The 23,833-nt window shown below is 39.7% G+C and overlaps 1 protein-coding gene across 11 annotated transcripts in view; it reads right to left on the minus strand.

Annotated features, from left to right (window-relative positions):
- Positions 1-1,678: 1,678 nt before the first annotated feature.
- Positions 1,679-23,833, minus strand: part of SH3KBP1 (SH3 domain containing kinase binding protein 1) — a 344,411-nt gene continuing 322,256 nt past the window's right edge. For all 11 annotated transcript variants that reach the window (XM_075131808.1, XM_075131826.1, XM_075131818.1 and 8 more), the window contains 5 exons: positions 19,787-19,896; positions 15,618-15,743; positions 12,489-12,760; positions 9,259-9,322; positions 1,679-2,853 (listed from right to left, as the gene is read on the minus strand). In XM_075131808.1, coding sequence (XP_074987909.1) covers positions 2,812-2,853; positions 9,259-9,322; positions 12,489-12,760; positions 15,618-15,743; positions 19,787-19,896 — 614 coding nt within the window. In that variant the 3' untranslated portion in view covers positions 1,679-2,811. The remainder of the gene's footprint in view (positions 2,854-9,258; positions 9,323-12,488; positions 12,761-15,617; positions 15,744-19,786; positions 19,897-23,833) is intronic.

The raw sequence follows: 23,833 nt of genomic DNA on the forward strand, positions 1-23,833 counted from the left end.
ACGAACCTTTCAAAAGCAGCAGTTAATATCTACAGGTCTTACTGAATCATTCATTTTTTTAAAGGGGGATTTCATGTCCTTTGTAAAATTTTCTATTATTATAATGAAATGCAGAAAGAAGAAGAAAAGGAGTACTTGTGGCACCTTAGAGACTAACAAATTTATTTGAGCATGAGCTTTCGTGAGCTACAACTCACTTCATAGGATGTAGTGAGCTGTAGCTCACAAAAGCTTATGCTCAAATAAATTTGTTAGTCTCTAAGGTGCCACAAGTACTCCTTTTCTTTTTGCGAATACAGACTAACACGGCTGCTACTCTGAAACCAGAAAGAAGAAGAAGAACTTGTTTTCCCCAGAAATCTTCCTCCCAGAACAATAAAGTTTTGAACAAAATATTTTCACAAAATCTCATTTTATCTTCTTTTACAAAGCATGATATGTCGGACTTCTAAGTATAGCCTTATAAAATGACAAGTTTTAACAGGAGAAAAACCATTTTAACAGGAGAAAAAAATCGATGAAATCTAATTTCAGGAAAGTCCATGCTGAGTTCAGACAGGCTTTTATAAAAGCAACTTTTCAGAGTTGCCTCTTATATTTCAAGGTCCAGTCCAGGAAAAAATACTTTAATTTATCACTGGTACCATAGCTTTTTTTCCCCATGGGTGAAGTTAGGAATCTACTGCATTATGAAACTGTTTAATTCTGTATACGTTTCAAATATACACAGTTCAGAACCCCAGCAGAATCCTTACAGGCTACATCGCAAGTCCTCCTATTCTCCCCAAACTGTTACTGGTCTCATAAAAGATACAGAAATTAATAACCTAAATATCTTTATTGCTGGAAAACCGTGATGGGACTATAAATTTTATTTTAAAAAATCTCAATGCAGTTGTTTAAAAACATTAAATAAAAGCATCTCAGTGACCACATATGTAATTAGTGCTTTTGTTCCAGTTACAACTGAGAATACACTGTAATTTAAATCAAAGATTGTAAATTTCACTAACAAAAGTTGAAATCTCAGACACCTTCATTGCATAAAAGCACAAGCAAAGGAAATTGACCCAATGATAATGTTCTGTATTGCCATGCAGAACACCCAGTTGAGAATCCTTCAGGTAACACGTGTATACTGGGACGTTTGTGTGTTTAAACATATATAAATGAATTCTCCATATAACCAAATGAGAACCCCGCCAGCTGTTCATGAATGGCACAGGCAGATTGAGAAATAAGTCCTATCCAACCCTTAGCAGGAAGAACAGTAAACTGTGATGCAGGAACTCTAGGGTGGTATCAATTAATAACACTTGATATAATGAATAATAGATCCTTTGTGCGATTTTATCACTTCCTAATACTAATGCTATCAATCACTCATTCCACAAGCTGTACAAAAATATCTATATTTAGCTGATTCAGATAAACTCAATAAACAGACATAGTGGGCATTTGAGAAACATAATAAAACCATTCTCACAGGCTAAATGAAATCTGCTGCCATTTATATATGAAGCCAGAGCAGTCTTATAATACTTTGTTTCAGATTGCACTAACAGGAAAGAAACAAGTTACTTTCAAAGGCTGAAATGCTCCATTGCAAACAAACAAACAAACACACACAAAACTTGATTTTCATAAAACCAGAAAAGAAAGCACAGCTGCTAAAATGTATTATAAAGAAATCCTTCTATTTCATCTATGTTAGAAAGCTTACAACAGAATGTGGCAAATGACATCACATAAATAGCAAGTTAAACAACATCACACAACAAAGAGAACCTTGTGTATGAAATAATACAACCTTTTAACTGATGATATATTTAGTTAAATTTTATTTATTTTTGCTTTAGTAATGCATATTCTGTTCACTCAAAGTGTGCAAAAATGGGGACAAAGGCAGGTGTTTTAACTTTTCTAATGAAAATCAAGCAGAGATGACTTTTCTAGCTGAATGAGAGTCTTATTAAACAGGAAAGCTAAAAAGCCACGGCTTGTAAGACAAAGCTGCTCCCAACCTTATGCTGCCTTAGCACACATCTGGCGAGGTTGTCTGAGCAGCTATACCTCAGAAGAGTGACCTCTAGTGGACCTAAGTGATTGGTGTCATCATGGCAGCTACATTATTGAGATCTGGTTTGCAACCCAGTTCCAACCAGTGGGTGGCAAAAAGAAGGCACAAATCATTGTCAAGACAAGATTTTCTTTTTTTTTCTTTTTTTTAAATATGCCATTCTACACAAACTTAAATTTACACTGTAGATTGGTTTTGGGACATAAAATTGCATCTGTACTAGCATGTAAACCATCCCACAAAAAGCAGGCTATTCTACCGGAAGCAAAAAAACACACCCCCCCCCAAACATCAACATTCATTCCTGGCTTATATGCAGTACAAATATTTTAGGAATCTGTGACAAAAGAATTAAAAAAAAGGTCAAAATCATAAAAGCTTGTAAACGGATAACCTGAAATACATTTTATTTATGGAAAAATATCGTCAAAATAGTACCACTACGGACTACACTGCCTGAGTTTTCATTTCATTTGTGATCTTGAAGTAGAGACGTTAGCACAGTAAGATCAGTTTCAGTCACAACCAGTGCCATACAGCAACTGCATCCCCTGAAGTTTTTTCCTCTTCGTTGGAATTTGTGTTGTGCTATCAAAAACTCTTGTGCTAATCCTTCAAACAAAGGGATATTGAGGCAATTCTTAAATCATTTGGCACAAAGTTATTTTGGCTGGGGCATAAATTTGAGTCTCAGTCATGATGAATAATGTAACATTCCACCTATCCAGTATTCATTTTGATTGAAGAGCTTTCTTTATGTCGTTAACTTCCATCTGCAAAGAAAAATCTGATTAGGAGATTTATTGATGTGTCAAATTCATGCATAGTGCCAGCACCAAATTCAGTTGCCTCTTATCTCAGGGTGTGGTGGGCTTGAAAGTAGAGGATTCTCTGTTATCCCCTTATTACTCCCACAAGCAAAAGCCTCACACATCCAGGTGACTCTCATTCCGGCTAAAGAGAATTGGAGATTCTTCTTCCAGAGCCCCGCAAAGATAGTCATTGGAACATGTCGTGAACCTACTCAGACTCTTCTCCATTGAGTGGAGACTGAACTGTTGCTGCACTCCAAGCCTAAAGGCTTCTCTTTATTTCACTAGGAAGGTGGTGAAGTATTGGAATGGGTTACCTAGGGAGGTGGTGGAACCTCCATCCTTTGAGGCTTTTAAGGCCCGGCTTGATAAAGCCCTGGGTGGGATGATTTAGTTGGGGTTGGTCCTGCTTTGAGCAGGGGGTTGGACTAGATGACCTCCAACCCTAATCTTCTATGAAATCTGTGATCCACCACACAGCCCTCTGCCAATTGACCTAACAGAGTAACTGATAGTTACCCTCTACTCTGGGTCCCAGCCCAGGGGCCCTAGGGATCGTGGTAAACCACTTGAATTCGTGCTTCCTTCCCCTGGGCTACTTCCCTCTCCTGCTCTTCAGCTTGTGGGGCTTCCTGCCCTCTCTCTCTGCACAAGCCAGGTGTCTCTTTACCTTGGGTCTTGGTCTTCTAGCCACGGCACTTCTCCAAACTCTCCTCTACTTCAACTCCTCCAAACTGCACTCTGCTCCAACTCCTTCAAACTGCACTCTGCTCCAACTCCTTCAAACTGCTCTCTGCTCAAACTCCAAACCACTCTGCTCAAACTCCTTCCCCTGGATATCTCTCCTATATCACTCTCCTGCTGCCTTCTGGCTATGCTGTATCACAAGCAGTATATTTGATGGTCCAAATAATGGCTCAGTTCTACTACATTTACTCATGTTGCCGGTGTCAAGTACTACTCAAGTGACTGATTCTATAGGATGACTCCAAGTAAGGTAATATTAAATGTTAAAGAAGCAGGACCTGGACTCTTAATGGAAATAATATATATTTTTTAAAATGACACTTTTTTAGAATTATCAGATTGTGTGCAAGAGAAACAGTAGAATCTTGTTCGCTGAAATTAACTTTTCAAATAAAATAAGACCAATTCTTATTTAAAAAGTCATTGGCAGGCTGTAAATAACATTTTAAAACATAAATTCTCTCATCTACTTTATGAACAAATTAGATGATTAAAACTAAGAATTTTAAAAACAGATTTCACTTTTCACCAGCTGAACTCTGTTTACTTTTTTGTATTTCCCTCAGCTTAGACAATAAAAAATAAGACTATTCAGATTCCAGAAAATTTTCATATTTTCATGCGATAACACAATGCAACAGCATATAGATTGCAAACACTACAAGGGGAATATATATTTGTTTATATACATATATTTTAATTTCTTTTTATATTAAAAGAATGTACGGTTTCAGAGTAACAGCCGTGTTAGTCTGTATTCGCAAAAAGAAAAGGAGTACTTGTGGCACCTTAGAGACTAACCAATTTATTTGAGCATGAGCTTTCGTGAGCTACAGCTCACTTCATCGGATGCATACCGTGGAAACTGCAGCAGACTTTATATATACACAGAGAATATGAAACAATACCTCCTCCCACCCCACTGTCCTGCTGGTAATAGCTTATCTAAAGTGATCATCAGGTGGGCCATTTCCAGCACAAATCCAGGTTTTCTCACCCTCCACCCCCCCCCACAAATTCACTCTCCTGCTGGTGCTAGCCCATCCAAAGTGACAACTCTTTACATAATCAAGTCGGGCTATTTCCTGCACAAATCCAGGTTTTCTCACATCCCCCCCACCCCCATACACACACAAACTCACTCTCCTGCTGGTAATAGCTCATCTAAACTGACCACTCTCCAAGTTTAAATCCAAGTTAAACCAGAACATTTGGGGGGGGGGGGGAGGTAGGAAAAAACAAGAGGAAACAGGCTACCTTGCATAATGACTTAGCCACTCCCAGTCTCTATTTAAGCCTAAATTAATAGTATCCAATTTGCAAATGAATTCCAATTCAGCAGTTTCTCGCTGGAGTCTGGATTTGAAGTTTTTTTGTTTTAAGATAGCGACCTTCATGTCTGTGATTGCGTGACCAGAGAGATTGAAGTGTTCTCCGACTGGTTTATGAATGTTATAATTCTTGACATCTGATTTGTGTCCATTTATTCTTTTACGTAGAGACTGTCCAGTTTGACCAATGTACATGGCAGAGGGGCATTGCTGGCACATGATGGCATATATCACATTGGTGGATGTGCAGGTGAACGAGCCTCTGATAGTGTGGCTGATGTTATTAGGCCCTGTGATGGTGTCCCCTGAATAGATATGTGGGCACAATTGGCAACGGGCTTTGTTGCAAGGATAAGTTCCTGGGTTAGTGGTTCTGTTGTGTGGTATGTGGTTGTTGGTGAGTATTTGCTTCAGGTTGCGGGGCTGTCTGTAGGCAAGGACTGGCCTGTCTCCCAAGACTTGTGAGAGTGTTGGGTCATCCTTTAGGATAGGTTGTAGATCCTTAATAATGCGTTGGAGGGGTTTTAGTTGGGGGCTGAAGGTGACCGCTAGTGGCATTCTGTTATTTTCTTTGTTAGGCCTGTCCTGATGTAGGTAACTTCTGGGAACTCTTCTGGCTCTATCAATCTGTTTCTTTACTTCTGCAGGTGGGTATTGTAGTTGTAAGAAAGCTTGACAGAGATCTTGTATATTCTCAGCCCAGAGAAGCAGCTGTTCTATCTCGGGGCCTCTCCTTCTGCCCCTCCACCCCCACGAACATGATACAGTTCTGTGGTGACCTAGAATCCTATTTTCGACGTCTCCGACTCAAGGAATATTTCCAAAATACCTCTGAACAACATACTAATCCACAGAGGTCTCCCTACCAACACTACAGAAAGAGAGATTCTAGATGGACTCCTCCTGAAGGTCAAAACAGCAGACTGGACTTCTACATAGAGTGCTTCCGCCGACGTGCACGGGCTGAAATTGTGGAAAAGCAGCATCACTTGCCCCATAACCTCAGCCATGCGGAACGCAATGCCATCCACAGCCTCAGAAACAACTCTGACATCATAATCAAAAAGGCTGACAAAGGAGGTGCTGTTGTCATCATGAATAGGTCGGAATATGAACAAGAGGCTGCTCGGCAGCTCTCCAACACCACTTTCTACAAGCCATTACCCTATGATCCCACTGAGAGTTACCAAAAGAAACTACAGCATTTGCTCAAGAAACTTCCTGAAAAAGCACAAGATCAAATCCGCACAGACACACCCCTGGAACCCCGACCTGGGATATTCTATCTACTACCCAAGATCCATAAACCTGGAAATCCTGGGCGCCCCATCATCTCAGGCATTGGCACCCTGACAGCAGGATTGTCTGGCTATGTAGACTCCCTCCTCAGGCCCTACGCTACCAGCACTCCCAGCTACCTTCGAGACACCACTGACTTCCTGAGGAAACTTCAATCCATCGGTGATCTTCCTGATAACACCATCCTGGCTACTATGGATGTAGAAGCCCTCTACACCAACATTCCACACAAAGATGGACTACAAGCCCTCAAGAACACTATCCCCGATAATGTCACGGCTAACCTGGTGGCTGAACTTTGTGACTTTGTCCTTACCCATAACTATTTCACATTTGGGGACAATGTATACCTTCAGATCAGCGGCACTGCTATGGGTACCCGCATGGCCCCACAGTATGCCAACATTTTTATGGCTGATTTAGAACAACGCTTCCTCAGCTCTCGTCCCCTAAAGCCCCTACTCTACTTGCGCTATATTGATGACATCTTCATCATCTGGACCCATGGAAAAGAAGCCCTTGAGGAATTCCACCATGATTTCAACAATTTCCATCCCACCACCAACCTCAGCCTGGTCCAGTCCACACAAGAGATCCACTTCCTGGACACTACAGTGCTAATAAACAATGGCCACATAAACACCACCCTATACCGGAAACCTACTGACCGCTATTCCTACCTGCATGCCTCCAGCTTTCACCCTGACCACACCACACGATCCATCGTCTACAGCCAAGCTCTGCGATACAACCGCATTTGCTCCAACCCCTCAGACAGAGACAAACACCTACAAGATCTCTGTCAAGCTTTCTTACAACTACAATACCCACCTGCAGAAGTAAAGAAACAGATTGATAGAGCCAGAAGAGTTCCCAGAAGTTACCTACATCAGGACAGGCCTAACAAAGAAAATAACAGAACGCCACTAGCCGTCACCTTCAGCCCCCAACTAAAACCCCTCCAACGCATTATTAAGGATCTACAACCTATCCTAAAGGATGACCCAACACTCTCACAAGTCTTGGGAGACAGGCCAGTCCTTGCCTACAGACAGCCCCGCAACCTGAAGCAAATACTCACCAACAACCACATACCACACAACAGAACCACTAACCCAGGAACTTATCCTTGCAACAAAGCCCGTTGCCAATTGTGCCCACATATCTATTCAGGGGACACCATCACAGGGCCTAATAACATCAGCCACACTATCAGAGGCTCGTTCACCTGCACATCCACCAATGTGATATATGCCATCGTGTGCCAGCAATGCCCCTCTGCCATGTACATTGGTCAAACTGGACAGTCTCTACGTAAAAGAATAAATGGACACAAATCAGATGTCAAGAATTATAACATTCATAAACCAGTCGGAGAACACTTCAATCTCTCTGGTCACGCAATCACAGACATGAAGGTCGCTATCTTAAAACAAAAAAACTTCAAATCCAGACTCCAGCGAGAAACTGCTGAATTGGAATTCATTTGCAAATTGGATACTATTAATTTAGGCTTAAATAGAGACTGGGAGTGGCTAAGTCATTATGCAAGGTAGCCTGTTTCCTCTTGTTTTTTCCTACCTCCCCCCCCCCCCCCCAGATGTTCTGGTTTAACTTGGATTTAAACTTGGAGAGTGGTCAGTTTAGATGAGCTATTACCAGCAGGAGAGTGAGTTTGTGTGTGTATGGGGGTGGGGGGGATGTGAGAAAACCTGGATTTGTGCAGGAAATAGCCCGACTTGATTATGTAAAGAGTTGTCACTTTGGATGGGCTAGCACCAGCAGGAGAGTGAATTTGTGGGGGGGGGGTGGAGGGTGAGAAAACCTGGATTTGTGCTGGAAATGGCCCACCTGATGATCACTTTAGATAAGCTATTACCAGCAGGACAGTGGGGTGGGAGGAGGTATTGTTTCATATTCTCTGTGTATATATAAAGTCTGCTGCAGTTTCCACGGTATGCATCCGATGAAGTGAGCTGTAGCTCACGAAAGCTCATGCTCAAATAAATTGGTTAGTCTCTAAGGTGCCACAAGTACTCCTTTTCTTTTTTTAAAAGAATGTATTTATCTTAAGTTTTATTGTAGGGGCAGGATTTTAGAACTGCACTGTAAGAATTAATGTATAATTTGATTTCATCCTGCTAGCCACCCCATTTGAATAGCAGAAAGGAATGACCCTCTGGGACTATGAGATTCTGTTTTCCCATATGCATTACAAATTGGGCCCTCTTTAGTTCTTTGTTTTAAGGTTTAGTTAGTAAGAGACAGGATTCTGTATTGTGTCTATGTTAAGTAGATTAGAGGAACATTGAAGGCCTGGGTCTCAATGTAAATTGTCTTGGTTATTAATTGTAAAACTTAGCAAGGTTTAATTTGCAATGCCTTTTTGCTTGATATAAAATACTACTGTTTGTATTCTCAAAGTCTCTGTAAAAGACTGTTTGGTCTCTGTAACAGACTGCTTGTGTGAATGAGGAATGCATGCATCAGGAAAAGATAAGGTGTGAAGGCCATTGTTAACCAGATGGTCAAGAAAGGCGGAGCGAAGACACTTATCCAGATTTGTTGATGCCAAAGAACCATCAACACATATCCATGATCCCTGATCCCCTTTGTGACCAATCTGGTTGGCCACTAGATTGATCCAGACTCTGGACTGGTAACTATAAACATCAACTGGCAGGAGAGAGAGAGAGAGAGAGTGTGTGTGTGTGTGTGTGATTGAAAAGCATATGCTAACTGTTGTATTCTCAATAAATGCGGTATGCTGCCTTCTTCCCTATCAAGATACTGTGTGCTTCTTATAACATTTATAAGAGCTTGTTTGCCTTATGCTTGAGGCTAAATTTGACCTGCCAGTATCCCTGTAAAGTTGTCTCCGACCACATAAGATTTGTTAGTCGCTAAGGTGCCACAAGTACTCCTTTTCTTTTTGCGAATACAGACTAACACTGCTGCTACTCTGAAACCTGTCATAAGATTCAAGTACCTGTAATCGTAGACGGATCTTTTTTTCTTCATCCAATTCAGACAACAATTGTTTAATCTCTTTTCTATAAAAAAAGAATGAAAAAATTGCAAAGGTTCATATTATTAAAATAAAGACAATTATCTCTGAACCATTTTCCCACCAAACCAGTTGCTGTATTTTCTCAATAATGATTTATCAAAGTATTTATATCCTTACAACTTTTTGCATTAGTTTAATTTAAAACACATAATCAACAGAAGAGACTTCACTTATGCTTTTGGAAAACAGCTGTGTAGCAGCTGACCACTTTTGTTCAACTTACAAAAATACGACAAGGAATAAGGTTTTCCATTGTAATAAAAGTACTGTGTTTACAGGTTTAGTACTTTGGCCACCAAAATTTGCTCTGGTCAGTAACGTCACCACTGAGTCAGTCCCCAATTACATTTTTTGTAAACGACAATAGGAAATTTGGATTAGTCCACTGGTAGGTTACCACAAAATGGTCTGTTGTCCAGGGGATGTCATGAAGGGAAAAGAAATGGTTTCTGACCTTTGAAAGGTAAGACCAGGATGTGATTATTTGGAGGAGGAAGTTTCACTATATCTTTCCCATAGAGATATCCTCTCCTCTGTCCCAGGCCTGTGCTCTGATCATAATAAATCTTGGAGAGACAAGGCGGGTGCGGTTAATATATTTTATTGAACCAACTTATGTTGGTGAGAGAGACAAACTTTTGAGCTTATTCAGAATTTTCTTCAGGTCTGGGAAAGGTACTCAGAATGTCACAGCTAAATAGAAAGTGGGACCAACACGGCTACAGCAACGCTGAATGTAATAAATCTTGTCACACTCCTGTTTACTGCCCTGTCCTTCAAGCCAGAAACCAGCAGTTGGAGGCAGCTCCTGCTAGAATGTCAGGCCAGAGGGCTCTTGGGGCCAGTGGCTATGCAAGGCAGGCTGGGAATAGGTGTCAGTTGGCCCAAATTGGGCCACATTCACCTCGACAACCCCTACTTGACAGTCCTCCCCGTGTTCTTTTATTCCCCTACAGTCTCCTTCTTTGTTCTGTCACATTCCTCTGCCACTACAGGTTTTAGCGGTACTCCTAAAATCCTCTTCCCCAAACCTCTACCCTGTCCCTTTACTGTTTTTGGCCTGGCCTGTGGACACCCTAGTTTCATTCCCACTGGGAACAATGGAAGATATCAGCAATATTCAGGAAGGTCAAAAATAATGAGAAAATCCCAGCTTCTGAGATTTGAGCAGTTTAAACCCTCCCAATATCCCCCCTCCCCCAAGAATAAAAATAAATGTAAGACTCAGAATAATGACAGGAGAGTTTTCAACTCATTATTAATCACAATTCAGTTACAGTATTGCCAGCCTCACAAGATCAAAAATCATGAGCCAGTTCCTAAAAAAGTAATGAGATTTATAAAACATCATCAAACCATGGTTTTTTAGTCTGTCTTTTGACTTTTTACCTCCCTCTACTCTTCTGGTAATGTGTGTATGATAATTTCAGGTTGAAAAATCAACCTTTAATGCACACATGCTTCTCCCTGGCTGCTCAAATGGAGATGGTGGAGGTACACAAACATATTTAAGGAGAATTAGAATGGAGAAGATGCAAAATGGTTAAATATTTGTTTTATTTAGTTGTTTTATTTATTTAGTCCTAAGTGGCCTCTGTTAATGGTATCTGCTTATTAGGATGGATGCCCCTTCAAAAACGGAGAGAACGGATAAAGAGAGGGAAGACACCCAGGCTGGTGGGAAAGAGGGGGAGTACTTATGTTAATGTATTGTACACAGGTATAATATATGTACTTCAGTGGAGAGCACTATAATGTAATAAATATAAAATATGACAAAAAATCTAATTTACACATATTTGAAAACATACGAAGCCTGTAAAATGGAGCTGGAAAATGAATAAAGAACATCCAAGAAACACAAAGCACTCTCATTATGTATCAAGTTTTCCAATTATTTTTCAATAAAGATTTATGTGAGCTGCAAAGATCGCTATGTACATGAATATGTTTACAACATGAACCATTCCGAGCTTTCTATATTTCAGTGCAATAATGATACTTATCAATCCCTAAATATTATTTTTTAAATAATTCAGTTACATTCTAAATATTTAACAAATAATTTTAAACCATTCTTTCTTTGTGTAATTTGGATAACTGTGTAACTATATACATTATCCAGTAGTTACAATAAATTATTTTTTAAAATCTCATAATTGTCCAAATAGGTAAAAAAATTCGTTTTTATTTTAATTGTTCTTTCCTCCTGTGCTTCCTGGGACTTCTCCCCTTCCTTGAACCCAACAGCACACCCTAGCCCCCACCATCAATTCAGTCCCCCCATTCTCATCAGTCCCCATTCCCACATTTCAGCCCTCCCCGCACAGCCACACCACTGCTCCTCCTGGGGTCTTCACTCCCCTTTCCCAGGCCTGGGGGTATACAGCAGCGTCCCCTCTCATCTCCCCTTTCCCATGGGCTCTTCACCTCTCTCTGCCCCTTCCCATCGCAGGTGCTGCAGGGGGATGCAGGTGAGGAGCAGAGGCACCATCCTGGCAAGCGGGGCAGAAGGAGTGGAGCCATGCTGGGCTGTTGTGCTCTTTGCTCCCTACTCCTCCCTCCCCTCCTGTGAGAACACTGCAAGCAAGATGGAGAGGCTCTGCTGGCTTATAGCAGGGCTGAACTTCATGAGGGGGCTGGAATGTCTCACATCATGGTGGGATGGGCTCTAGACCCTCAGAAATCCCGTCACTTGCAACAAAATCATTTGGAGGAGCAGCTTTCTGGGCAACTGTATTAACAGTTTAACAACTACTGAAGAATTTTAGTATAAAACCCCACTAGAAATGCTTCTCAGCTTTCAGATCAACATATTTAAGAGTCCCTAAATGACAACTGACGTGTTAGACAGTAGCACCTCGTTAGACTCATTAACCTCTGTCAGTCAGCAGTTCAGCTTTTCAAAAAGTCCATGTAAACATGTACTTATATGATAAAACAACGTAGCTCCAGAGAAGCTGTTACAAACTATCAGATTGACTGTATCAGTATTTTAAAATTTTTCTCAACATCTGTCTTTATGAAACCTTTTTGTCTGACAAAAAGATCAAAGGAATTTCACACACAAACATACATATTATATGGAAAAGATTGGTACAAGCACAGTAAAGATGATTAGAATGGATGTTGTGGTTTCTAATGCTTACTTTTGCTGGTCTTTCATTGTTTCAACGATAGTTCTTAGCTCCTTAACTTGTGTTCTCAGCTCTTCCAAGGCTGCCGGACCCTGGCTTGAGAGCTCAGTCTTTGGCTTTCCTTCAGTACTGAACAAAGATGGGGAATTTGACCTATGGCCTGTTGTTCCCACAGTAACTGAATGAAGTGCAGGTGAGGATGAGGAGGATAACGATGCTTGTACATTACTCCCACTAGTCAAACCCCCTGGTTTTGGAGGCAATGAAGTTTTATTATCAGACACCTGTCAACAAAAAACAATGAATATTAAGTTGCCAGTGATAAGAAGCTTTGGTTTCCTGAATTGGAAGCACATCTCAGTATTAGCTATATTTTACTCCCCTGCAGTCATGCTGATGGGTTTGGTTAGAACCTTTACATGCTTCAACATGGCACAATGGATACGATACGTCACTGTTACTCAAATCTGTCTTTCTGAACAACCACAGTATTAAGCTTGAGCCTGCCAGGGACCCTCAGCCCAACCCATCACTGAAATGTTTTCCATCAGTATTGTTGCAACTGACAAGGAAAAAACGTTACCAAAATCTAGGTCACCAATAAGACAGGTACAAAGGTGAAAAGAGTTAAAAACAGAGATTTTACATTTTTATTAAGACGACACAGGCAATTCTCTAACAAAATTAAGTGCTTGATATACGTTTCACACAGAACTTTATTATAAGTCAGAGTACGCTGAGCTAAGCTGACCTATTTCGGTGAGAATGCAACTTGTGTCATGCAGAGAAACTAAGTAGGATTTCTTGCAGTACCAAATTTGTTGTGATTTTCAACTAGTAATTGAAAGATTCTGTCTGCAATCCAAAACACAGTTAAAGAAAAGGAAAAGTTACTTTACCCAGATTATTACTTAAGAGCTATATAATCCTTAAACCTCCCTGACTTATTCTCCATCAGAACAAATGTACCTCATATTGCAGGAAGTATTCATCTATCAATGAGAAACATCTATCAAGGAGAAAAATAATATGTTCAACTACTTTAAAATAATTGTGTAACTTTGGTACTGAGTTTCTGCTCATGTCTACATCTCCACACTTCCATACAGGAATTCTGGGGCTTGGAAGTTTCATTGTCTTAATCTACCTATGTAGGTACTTATATGGGCCCACATCACTGAAGTGTCTGAATAAAAAAATAATGGATTTTTATCCACACAACATCCCTGTGAAATATTATTCCTATTTTACAGATTAGGAAGTGAGGTACACGTTAGACTAAACTTTGTCACTTACTGATGTTGGCAGAACTCTGGGAACAGTATTTGCTGATTAAAATGCTGCAGAGCACAGGGAGCAATACAGAAAGTGTTCTTTCAGTAACACCATAACAAATGTGGCTCTCTTTCTTTTTTAAATATCCAATCTAGAATTTATATTTTGTGTTAAGGTAGTGCCTAGAGGTCCCATTGTGCTAGGCACTGTACAAACACACAGTAAGAAACAGGTCCTGCCCCGAAGAATTTACAGTCTAAGGCCTGTCCTACACAAAATTTTTATACCAATTTATTTCAGACAGGGGTGTGATTTTATATTGATATATTTAGAGTGGTACAACCCCTGTTGTGGGCAGGTTTCAACAATTTGAAGGTGCTTATACATATATAGTTTATTCCTGTGAATTTATATTTATGTCTGTTTCTAAACTGATTTAGTGAAAGTGGTGCAAAAACTACACGTGGACAAGCCCTTGGCAGATAAGACAGAGTGGAAGAGGAAATAGAAGCACAGGCCCAAGGTGTCTCAAAAGGTGGTAGAGGCAGGAATGGAACCCATGTCTCCTGACTCCCAGGCTGATATCCACTAGACCATGCTAGGGTTTTGTTTTTTTCTGCTAGAAGTTTGCTTCATACATTTAGGATCCAGAGAACTAGAATCAGAATAAAACAAATTTTTAAGTTAAATGGAATTTGGTGCCTAAAACCTTGACAATAGTTCTCTGTGATGTGCAGCTCTCTTGTGAAGTTTAGCTAGAACAGTATGATAGTTTAGAGCAGTAAATACAGATGTCTGTATTCATTATTAACATGGTTCCATTTTCTCTAGGCTACTGTGACGATATATTATCAATATGACATGTTCTACACTAATGACTGTTCACTTACCAGTACCATTTAAAGTTTTGGTACCAATAGTTAAAATCATAAATGGTTTGGAACTCAGTTATCTCATCCTCTTCTCCCTCTCAGATTTAATTCTAGTGGTTTGACGGCTTTTGCTCTTGAGTTCTGGATGTCCATAGGATATTCCCAATAGGGATTCATAACCTCTGGAACTGGTTTCCAATGAGTCAGCAGTGGCCAGAGTTTGACAGTCTAAAGGACACGGTGCCAGATTTACCTCTTTGGTTGGGCTTTTGACTGACTGGGGTACCGTAGCTGAGGCAGATAACAGGGTCATTTGCACTAATGAAACCTTGATTGAGATCAATATTTAATCATCATAAATAATACATTGTATTTGTATCAGATTTTTTCTCTGAGGACCTCAAAGCAAAGATAAAATGTTACACAAATAGACAACACAACATGCCTAATAGTAAACAGAAAAGAAAAGGATGTGAAGAGAGATTTAGTAACTTTTCTAAGTTCAAACAGAACTTAGATCTTTAATTACTAAGGCCCTGCCTACACCAGAAACTTTTGTGGTATAGTAATGTTGCTTAGGGATATGATTTTTGCAACCTTTTTATACTGGCAAAAGCCGTAGAATAGATGCAGTAATACCAGCAAAAAAGTGTTGCCAGTACAGCTTATTTTGCTCAGGGAGTGGGTATAAGCTATATTGGGAAACACACTTTTTTGCCAGTATAAAATGTGTCTACAGTGGGAGGATTTGCCCATATAGCTATACTTGCAAAGCTGTAAGGGCAAACCTCTTCTAGTGTAGACTAGGCCTCCATCTTGTATTTCACTGTAGGACAATCCTTCAGTATTATATGTATTTTTTAAAACTAACTACCCTGAGGAGCCTAGTTACTGAGATGATGGGTACCGTGAAATAAATAAAATAAACGACAATGCATGTACATGAGGGTAAGTTAGCAGATGCAGAGTAATCAAAACGGTCTGATTAACTTACTTGTGATATTGTAACAGTCTTTGTTTTCTTTGACACTTCAGTTGCTTTATGTATAATGGACACATGTTCTTCCTTTTCCTCTTCAGGGCTTGGTGAGTCAAAGAAATCAGGACTTGAAAGGGAGGACTATATAGGCAAAAAAATAAAAACAGATATTTTCATTCCAGACTACTTTTAAAAGAAAAAAATTACATAGCAAATAATATCAAAAGTTATCATACAAGACAACTTATAACTCAAAAAGAAGGTTTTCAAAGTTCTGTTTTAATTAGTACCTTGTTTTAAAGGCTGGCGAATGGAAAGAGCAATACTGAAATGACAAATGTGTAGTGGCTATATTGTGATTTAGGGGCACTCTTTGTTAAGAAGAGGGTGCACAGCGCCTTCCTGCCCCCCAGAATTTTAGTTTAATGAGGCAGAATTTTGCTGAGGTTAATAAGGTGTGTATGCTGCTGTTACTTCCGTTCCACCACACTGGGAGAGGATGCATTTGGCCTGGTCAGGTGCAGGCCTCACTCTACCATTTTTGGGGAGGTTAGTGCTGCTATCTGTACACAACACCTACATTCCAATCCACCTTGTGTCTAGCCTCTGTGTAGGAGCACGAAGAGGGGAAAGCTCATTGCATCCTTTGCCCCCTGACCTTGCACACTTTGCGTCTTGCACAGAGTCAACCACAAACTGGCTTAGATTTGTTTTAAGTAAATGTAACCTTCCGTTTTTGTTCTTTTTTATTTCCATGATGAGCTATTCACTTTCCCTCCACTTTATTTTTCTAGCATATGAACATGAGACATTAGTGTTAGTAATAGCACACTCTCATTTAGACATCCCAACATGCAAAAACAAAAAATGGAAGAAAATGAAAATTATACACAAAAGATTGAGTATTTGTGCATGATCAAATCTTTGTTTTTTTAAGCAGCAAAATTATATTGGTCACACACCAGGAAGCTGGGCACAATTTGATCTATATAACAGATCCAGAGAAGTTAGAAAAAGATAGCTTTACTCCCCCTAAGTGGTATTTTAACAGATGAAAGGGAGGTCCTATTACGTGGAGCTGGTAGTCTGGACTATGTCTTCATACATTAAGGGGTGGATTAATGCAGGGCCTATAGGGGATCTAGATATTGATATATCATTTATAGCATCTTCAATTGGCAGCCATGTTCCTTCACACCTACTGGAAAGCAGCAGCCAATCAGAGCGACTCAGCAGACCTCCCTCCCTCTCCTCTCCGGAGCCTGGCCTATTCTCACTTGAAGGGAGGGATGCCCCTGCTCACAGGAGGAGAGGAAGGAGCATAAAGAGCCCTGAAGCATTGGGCAGCTCCACTCGCTCTTCCCCTGCACCCCTTCCTGTGAGCAGGGATGGCTTTTCTGTTCCTTTCTCTCCCACCCTGTAACTCCTGACCAGGGAAGAGGGAGGGAGGTGAAGACCCCTTGCCAGGAAGGGGAAGAGGGGACCCTGCTGCAGCCCTCTCTGGCCTGAAAAAGGGGGTGAAGAACCCCAGTAGGAGTAGAGGTGAGGCTGGGGAGGAGGCACAGCTGACGGGCGGTGTTAGAGGGCAGAACTGATAGGGGGCTGGGCAATACTGATGGGGGCACTAGATGTATGCAGTGATGTTGTAGTTGTGTTAGTCCCAGGATATTAGAGAGACACTGTGAGTAAGGCAAATCTTTTATTGGACCAACTTCTACTGGTGAGAGAGACAAGCTCTGGAGCTGACATAGAGCTCTTCTTCAGGTCACTAGATGGAAGAACTGATGGGTTCTGTGCCGATGCACTTCAGTTTATTTTCCCTCTATTGACTTTCATGCCATGTATTTAATGTAGAAGCTTTTCATTTACATTTAAACACATTAGATCTACAATCCATTGATACATTTCTACTTACAGTGGTACACTTTTAATCGGGAGCTTACTCAGATACTTAGTTATACACCATGAAGTTATGAGTAATTGACATACTTTCACGTGATCACATGCTGCACAGAAGTTTTCAAAAAAAAAGATTGTGCAAGTGTCAAAATTTCAGACAATAAGGAAAAGAAAGTTAGATGTCCCTTCATTCCTAGTGAGATTAATTTATAATGTTAATTTCACAGTTTAAATAGAATTAATATAAATAGCATGCTGTGTTAATAGCATTACAGTGAATCTATATAATTATTTGCTTGAAAGATTTTGTTGCACTGTTGCCTACTGGCTCACTCAACCTTTTATTTTGAGATTAATAAATACAATCTGGCACACCACTCTTGAAAGCTTGTGAGCCCTGGCCAGTGGCAGTTTCACTAGGAGCAAATACCTGAAGAGCCCTTTGGCCCACCAAGATTTGGACTTTGCCTTATCTGGCTCATCAGAAAATGTAACTGAATACCACTGCTATTGATAATTAGGTAATTAAAGCCTTACTACTGGTTATGGCCCAAAATTAAAATGGTTTTGCCCATTTTAACTTTAATTCAACCTTACCATATCACATTTAAAAAAGAAAACGGAAATAACCAAGGTAATTTAACAACTGATTCTTTGACATTGGACAGGGGTGGTGGTAAAACAGTGAACGAAAGAAACTGAATATGCAAGGAGGGACTCCCAAAACTATAACAGCCCTGGGCCCCTATCAAAATTAATATCATCCTGATACACACCTGAGTCCTTTGGGTCATTGGTTGTTGGATGTCAGTAAAAACAAATACATTATTTAGAGCTAACAGCGGCTAGTGGGTTGCTTGATAACAGAATTGAACAGGATGTGTGAATAGTGGATAGGTTGCCTTTTATCATTGTGAGTACTTGCATGGGTATATGATAAGTGAGAGAAGGCCTGTTATTAGGAAATCACAATATTATATTACATTATTATATTATAACTGAAAAAAAATCATGTGTAGCTACTGAAATTCTTCCTTTCCCCTTCTTGTTCAATCCCTTCAGTTCTATCTTTTCCCGTCTTTAATTTTAATTTCTTCATTTTCTTTAATTGTTGTTGCTACTGAACTTATCTGGCTGTGCCCTGTACCAGTCACATGTTTAGTATCTGGAGATGTCAGGGAGTGTCTTTTGGGTTTTCAGATCTATTAAATAGTGACCCCGGGCACAACCAATAGGTCATTTTGATTCCTTCATCTGAGACACACTGTTTATTGGGTGTAACTTGTTGAGCAAGAGTTTCCTAAAAGTCACAGTTGATGTGCAAGTGGTGTAAGACATGGTGTCTTCTGTCAATTGCCCCTTTTTATTTCTTTCTTGTCGTGAAAAAAAAAAAGATGAAATTTAAGTTTCTGACAGTAACTATGAGTCAAGAATAACAGCTCTTATAGAAGAGGCAGGAAAGTTTGAGAGAAAAAACATGCAAACATGAACAATGAAATTTAAAAGTATGACTTAATATGCAGAAAAACTGCAACTGGCATGTTATTACAGAAATATATAGAGAGTGTGTGTGTCAGTTATGAGTAGCCCATATCTGAACAAGAGGCTCATAAAAAGATATCCCCCTTAGTTTTTGGAAATCTCTATTTTCCAGGGATGTATATGTTTGCAAAGAGGAAGAGTAAGGGACTTCAATATATTGATTTGATTTACCATTTAAATAAAAATGCTTTTTTAAATCATAACAATCAAGGAAGAAGGCAACACCATTTGGCAAACAAACAGCACATTAAGTTCACTTTGCTAGAAATGTTGATACTTTGTTCCTCTAAAAACATAATGTGTTTATTGCCAATATAGCACAGAATTCAACTTGTATAATTTGACAGTGGGGGCAGTTTTGAAGACCCCTAAAAAGACCAAGGAATATTCTCCTTGGGGAAACTTTTTTAAAAGTACTTGACACCTCAAGTGCAATCTGGTCTATTCCAAAAACTCTTATGAAGTATTTTTATGAGCTCCAGTCACGCTTGGTAGAGATGATCTAGTAGTATTCAGAGAGTGGTGAAACTCTTTCTTTGACAGGGAATGTTCTTAAACTTACATTCAAAATTATGACATAATTTTAAAAAGGGTCTCCCTGAGAACCACCTCCAGCACCTCATTAGTATGTGTGACACAGCTGCCTAAGTGTAAATGAAAGGATTGAACAACACGGATACTTACCAAGAAAAAAATTTTCAGAAAGTAATTTGAAAAAAAAAAGGAAGAAAAAATGAACGTACAGATGTGAGTGACTGGGATGGAGGTCGTCTGCCAGTAGCTTTTGGTCTGGTTGTAGTTGGATGACTGAGCTTCTCAGCAACTGGTACTACAGAGTCAAAGCCTTCGAGATCTTAAAAACAAAGATCACATTGAGTCAATTCTGAGAATCATTCTCCAAGAGAAACAATACGAACTTATACTAAAGACAAAACAAACCCCCTACCTTTGGTAAATCTCAAAGAATTAAGTCCCCATTACATCATGTTGCTTCTGTTCTTTTTTTCAGAATTTAGCTACCCTTATGTTTAAAAAAAAAATCTAGGGTAGCTGAAATCTAGGCACTTTTAACTTCTGCCATGCATGCTTATTCTTTGGATCAGTTATAATCAGGCCTGGAAAGAGTTCAGGAGACTTTTTTGCCTAGCAGTGTAATTAAAGTTGAATGACAAAACTGTCCCAGTCATGTGAAACAGAAAATGCAGCTGCAAAATTACCTTGTTGCTGCTAGAGAGGCTAACAATTTTTCTATGAGTAATTTGAGGCAGAAAATAGCATGCACATTCTCCCAGTGTTTCTATCCCCAATGCTAGATTTGCACTACAGCATTTGATAATGATCACTAATTAAAACCTATAATAACAATGAAAAGAAAACACCTTAGTAGACTCCTAAAAGTCTACAGGGCCCAGGGTAAATCAATTCAAAGAATAGGAAGCTGGCTTGGCTTTATGTGACATGAGACACATGGATGGAGTGTTTACTGAATCCAGCCACATGCTAGTACTGAAGGAGGGATATGACATCTGAAGGAATATTACTGCTCTTGAACACATTTGAATCAGATGGTTTAACATCACTCATCTGTTTTGTTTTATAGACAACACTGTTTCAGCCACCTCAACTTAAGATAGTCTACTGCATTTGTGTATGAGATAGATATATCACCCCTCCGGTCCCCCTGTTTTGTCAAATTATTGGAATATGTGATTCAAGAATAAACTCGATAAAAGAATGCATTGGCTGTGAACCAAAAACTGCAAATCCTTCATAAAATATATATACCAAAGAGTTAAATGGGATTGTATTCAGACCTGGTAAAGGAGCAATTAATCTACTGCAGATCAAGCTACGTTGATATAATACACAAGGTTAATATCCTTAAAATGACAGATAATAGAAAATAAAGACCCATTAGATGGATAAACTGTTGCACATTAAGTAGGAGAGCCAAACGGATTTCAGGTACTTAGAGGATTTGGTGGCTGGGAGTTAAACAGGATCTACATTATCTCTACATTAACAGGATCTACAGGATCTCTGTGGCAGTAATACCCTGGAGAATCTCCAAGGAAGGTATGTACACTACTTTCAATAACCTTCTTATGGTACTCTAAAGGTTATTTGCCTCAGAATTTTACAACATTTTAGGAATAACTCTTTCTACACACAACAAATAACTGCCCGTCCTCTAATGAACATGCCTTCAGCGCGTCTTTTGTTGGATCTTGTAACCTACATCTTAGCCTTGCCACTGTGGCATGTTACACATTCTGCCACTCAGGATCTGACAGTCTAAAGTTACAAGTTCATCTTTGCAAAGGTCAGGTGATGCAATAGGCCACTGTGGAAGAGCATGGATTAAACTTTAAAAGTCCATCCAGCCAACATATATCTGAAACCTATCCTTTTGCCCTCTAGTGCTGCTTTTTGTTTGGGTGTAATTTATTTTCTCTGGAAATCTTAGTTCAAATGTGGCATCTGATTTTCCATAATACCCCACTTCTATCCAGTTTTCCAGCTGAGGTGAATAAGGGCTGATGAGGTTAAGTGACTTGCCTAAGACCACACAGTTAATAAGTTGCCCAACTTTAATTAGAACCCATGACATGTGTTTTAACCACTATACACAACTCTACCTTAAGTTTTAAAGACGGGGAATAAAAGTAAATTCTGATCCTCTTGACTACCATCTCTTCCACCACTGAACCAAGAAAACACATTGACAGCTTCACTGTTCTCTGTCTTGTGACTTTTGTCCAAAGCGCCACTGTTCTCTCCTTTTTTCTTATAAAAGGTAATTAACTACTACAGGTAATTAGACTATCGTGGAAAGCAACCAATGAAAAAGGGTGACGTTATTAATTCAAAGTGCTGGTTAGTATATAAAAGGATCAAACTTGAGAAGTCAGCTCTCTCCATTTTTTAAGTGTAATACTGCTGATCCTGCTCATGAATTATTATCAGACGTATGTTTCTATATTTGATCAGAGTAATTAAACATTCACATTTTGTTCATTTTAATGTAAAAACATATGGGTTAGATTCAGCAACTGAATGCATGTGTCGCTGAAGTCAGTAAAAGCTGTGAGCATCTGAATGAAGGAGACTATTAATAAAATTGGATGGGCCATATAATAGTTTTGTCCATAGTGAAACCTGACTTCTGTGAAAAGGTTCTAACAACAAGAAATAGATGGAAGGGTTTTAGCAATAGCCCAGTTTTTCAAGTTTCTCAATCTACAGCTGATTGCTAGAAAAATAGTTCAAAACAGCCTCTACGAGAAATACAGACTATAAAAGAGAAATACAGAAGAGAGCATAGGGTGGAAAGATTTAAATTCTGTTATATGCTGCCAAACTAGTGAGATTACAAAAACCCAAATGACACTATAATTAAAATCCTATTAAACTGTAAGTCAGAGCCCAAAGAGAAGGACACTTACTTGTACCAGTCTAAAATAGCAAACTCATTTATACAACCCCCTTGCCCTTTTTTTGATCTTCTTATTTAGACTTTTTGTATTTCTTTCAAATCCTTCCCTTGCCAAGTTGATCAGCACTTCAGAGGCAGACCCTAAAGTACTATTCACACAGAGAACAAATTATTTTAATAATTGATTAAATCGATACAAGTAAAACAAAGACTGCAATTGCTCAAACTAAAGGCAGGTCTCAGTGGTAGCAGAGTTGGTGTATGAATGTACAGTGTAGAATGCTGTACAGTTAGGGTCAATTTTTTATTTACACTGCTTATTTTTCTGTTTATTCTTGCCAATGAAATATAATGCTACAATGATTTTTCAATGTTCTTAGCCAGGTTTCCTCTTATATATTGTACACACATTATATAGGGGTGTGCAGAAATGACAGCATTAAATGCTAATGCAGGCATGTGATTATAAAACAATTTATATATAGCTAAGGAAGATTGTATTTTGGGATTTTACATTTGAGTACAGTATACCTCCCTTGTTCTGGGAAATGTGGGATACCATAACAGAAAAAGGAAGCAGTTACTGTATGCAAAGTCTTGCTAATTGTGCTGTAGACCATACAGCAGCCCGTGGAAGCAAACAATCAAATTCTTCTCAAAGGAAGCCCTTCCCTTCTCTGGTCTGACACCAACCAAGCTCCAGGCAGTAGGCTTCACCTAAGACTCAGATGAGATAATGCATCCAGTCTCCTAACTTCCAGGTCTCTCTCAAACTGGGTCTCAGCTTCCCCCTCCCCTCCCCTTAATAGCCTCACGTGCTGCCCTGCTCTCTTAATTGGCCAAACTGGGAGCACCTGCTCTGGCACCAGACCACTGGGCCTGTTCACTTACAGGGGCCAGCCACCCTGTGGCAGTGTACTAATGCAGCATAATCTTTTTTAAAGTGTTCTGCTTGCTGTCCAAGCCTAGTTGGCAGGACCGGCTCTAGGCACCAGCAAAGCAAGCACGTGCTTGGGGCAGCACAATACCAGGAGCGGCGTCCCGGCCACCCTTTTTTTCTTGCTTGGGCAGTTGCGCTCTCGGAGCTTGGGGCGGCAAAAAACCTAGAGCCGGCCCTGATAGTTGGTTAAAATGAAAAATCAGCTGTGCAAGAAATATTCTCAGGTAAATTGGCATGGAAATCAAGAGTAGTTCTCCCGTTACATTATCTTTTAAGGAGTGTGTGTGTGTGTAAAAATGTTACTGTTTTCAAAACAGATCCATGTGAAAAAACTTAGGGTACAAGTTTTCAGCCTGCAAGGGACTTTTTTCCCTCAAAAAGGGGGGGAAAAAGTCATTAAGCAATTTTACAATT

This window comes from Caretta caretta, chromosome 1, assembly GCF_965140235.1.
Source record: "Caretta caretta isolate rCarCar2 chromosome 1, rCarCar1.hap1, whole genome shotgun sequence".
Classification (NCBI taxonomy): Eukaryota; Metazoa; Chordata; order Testudines; family Cheloniidae; genus Caretta; species Caretta caretta.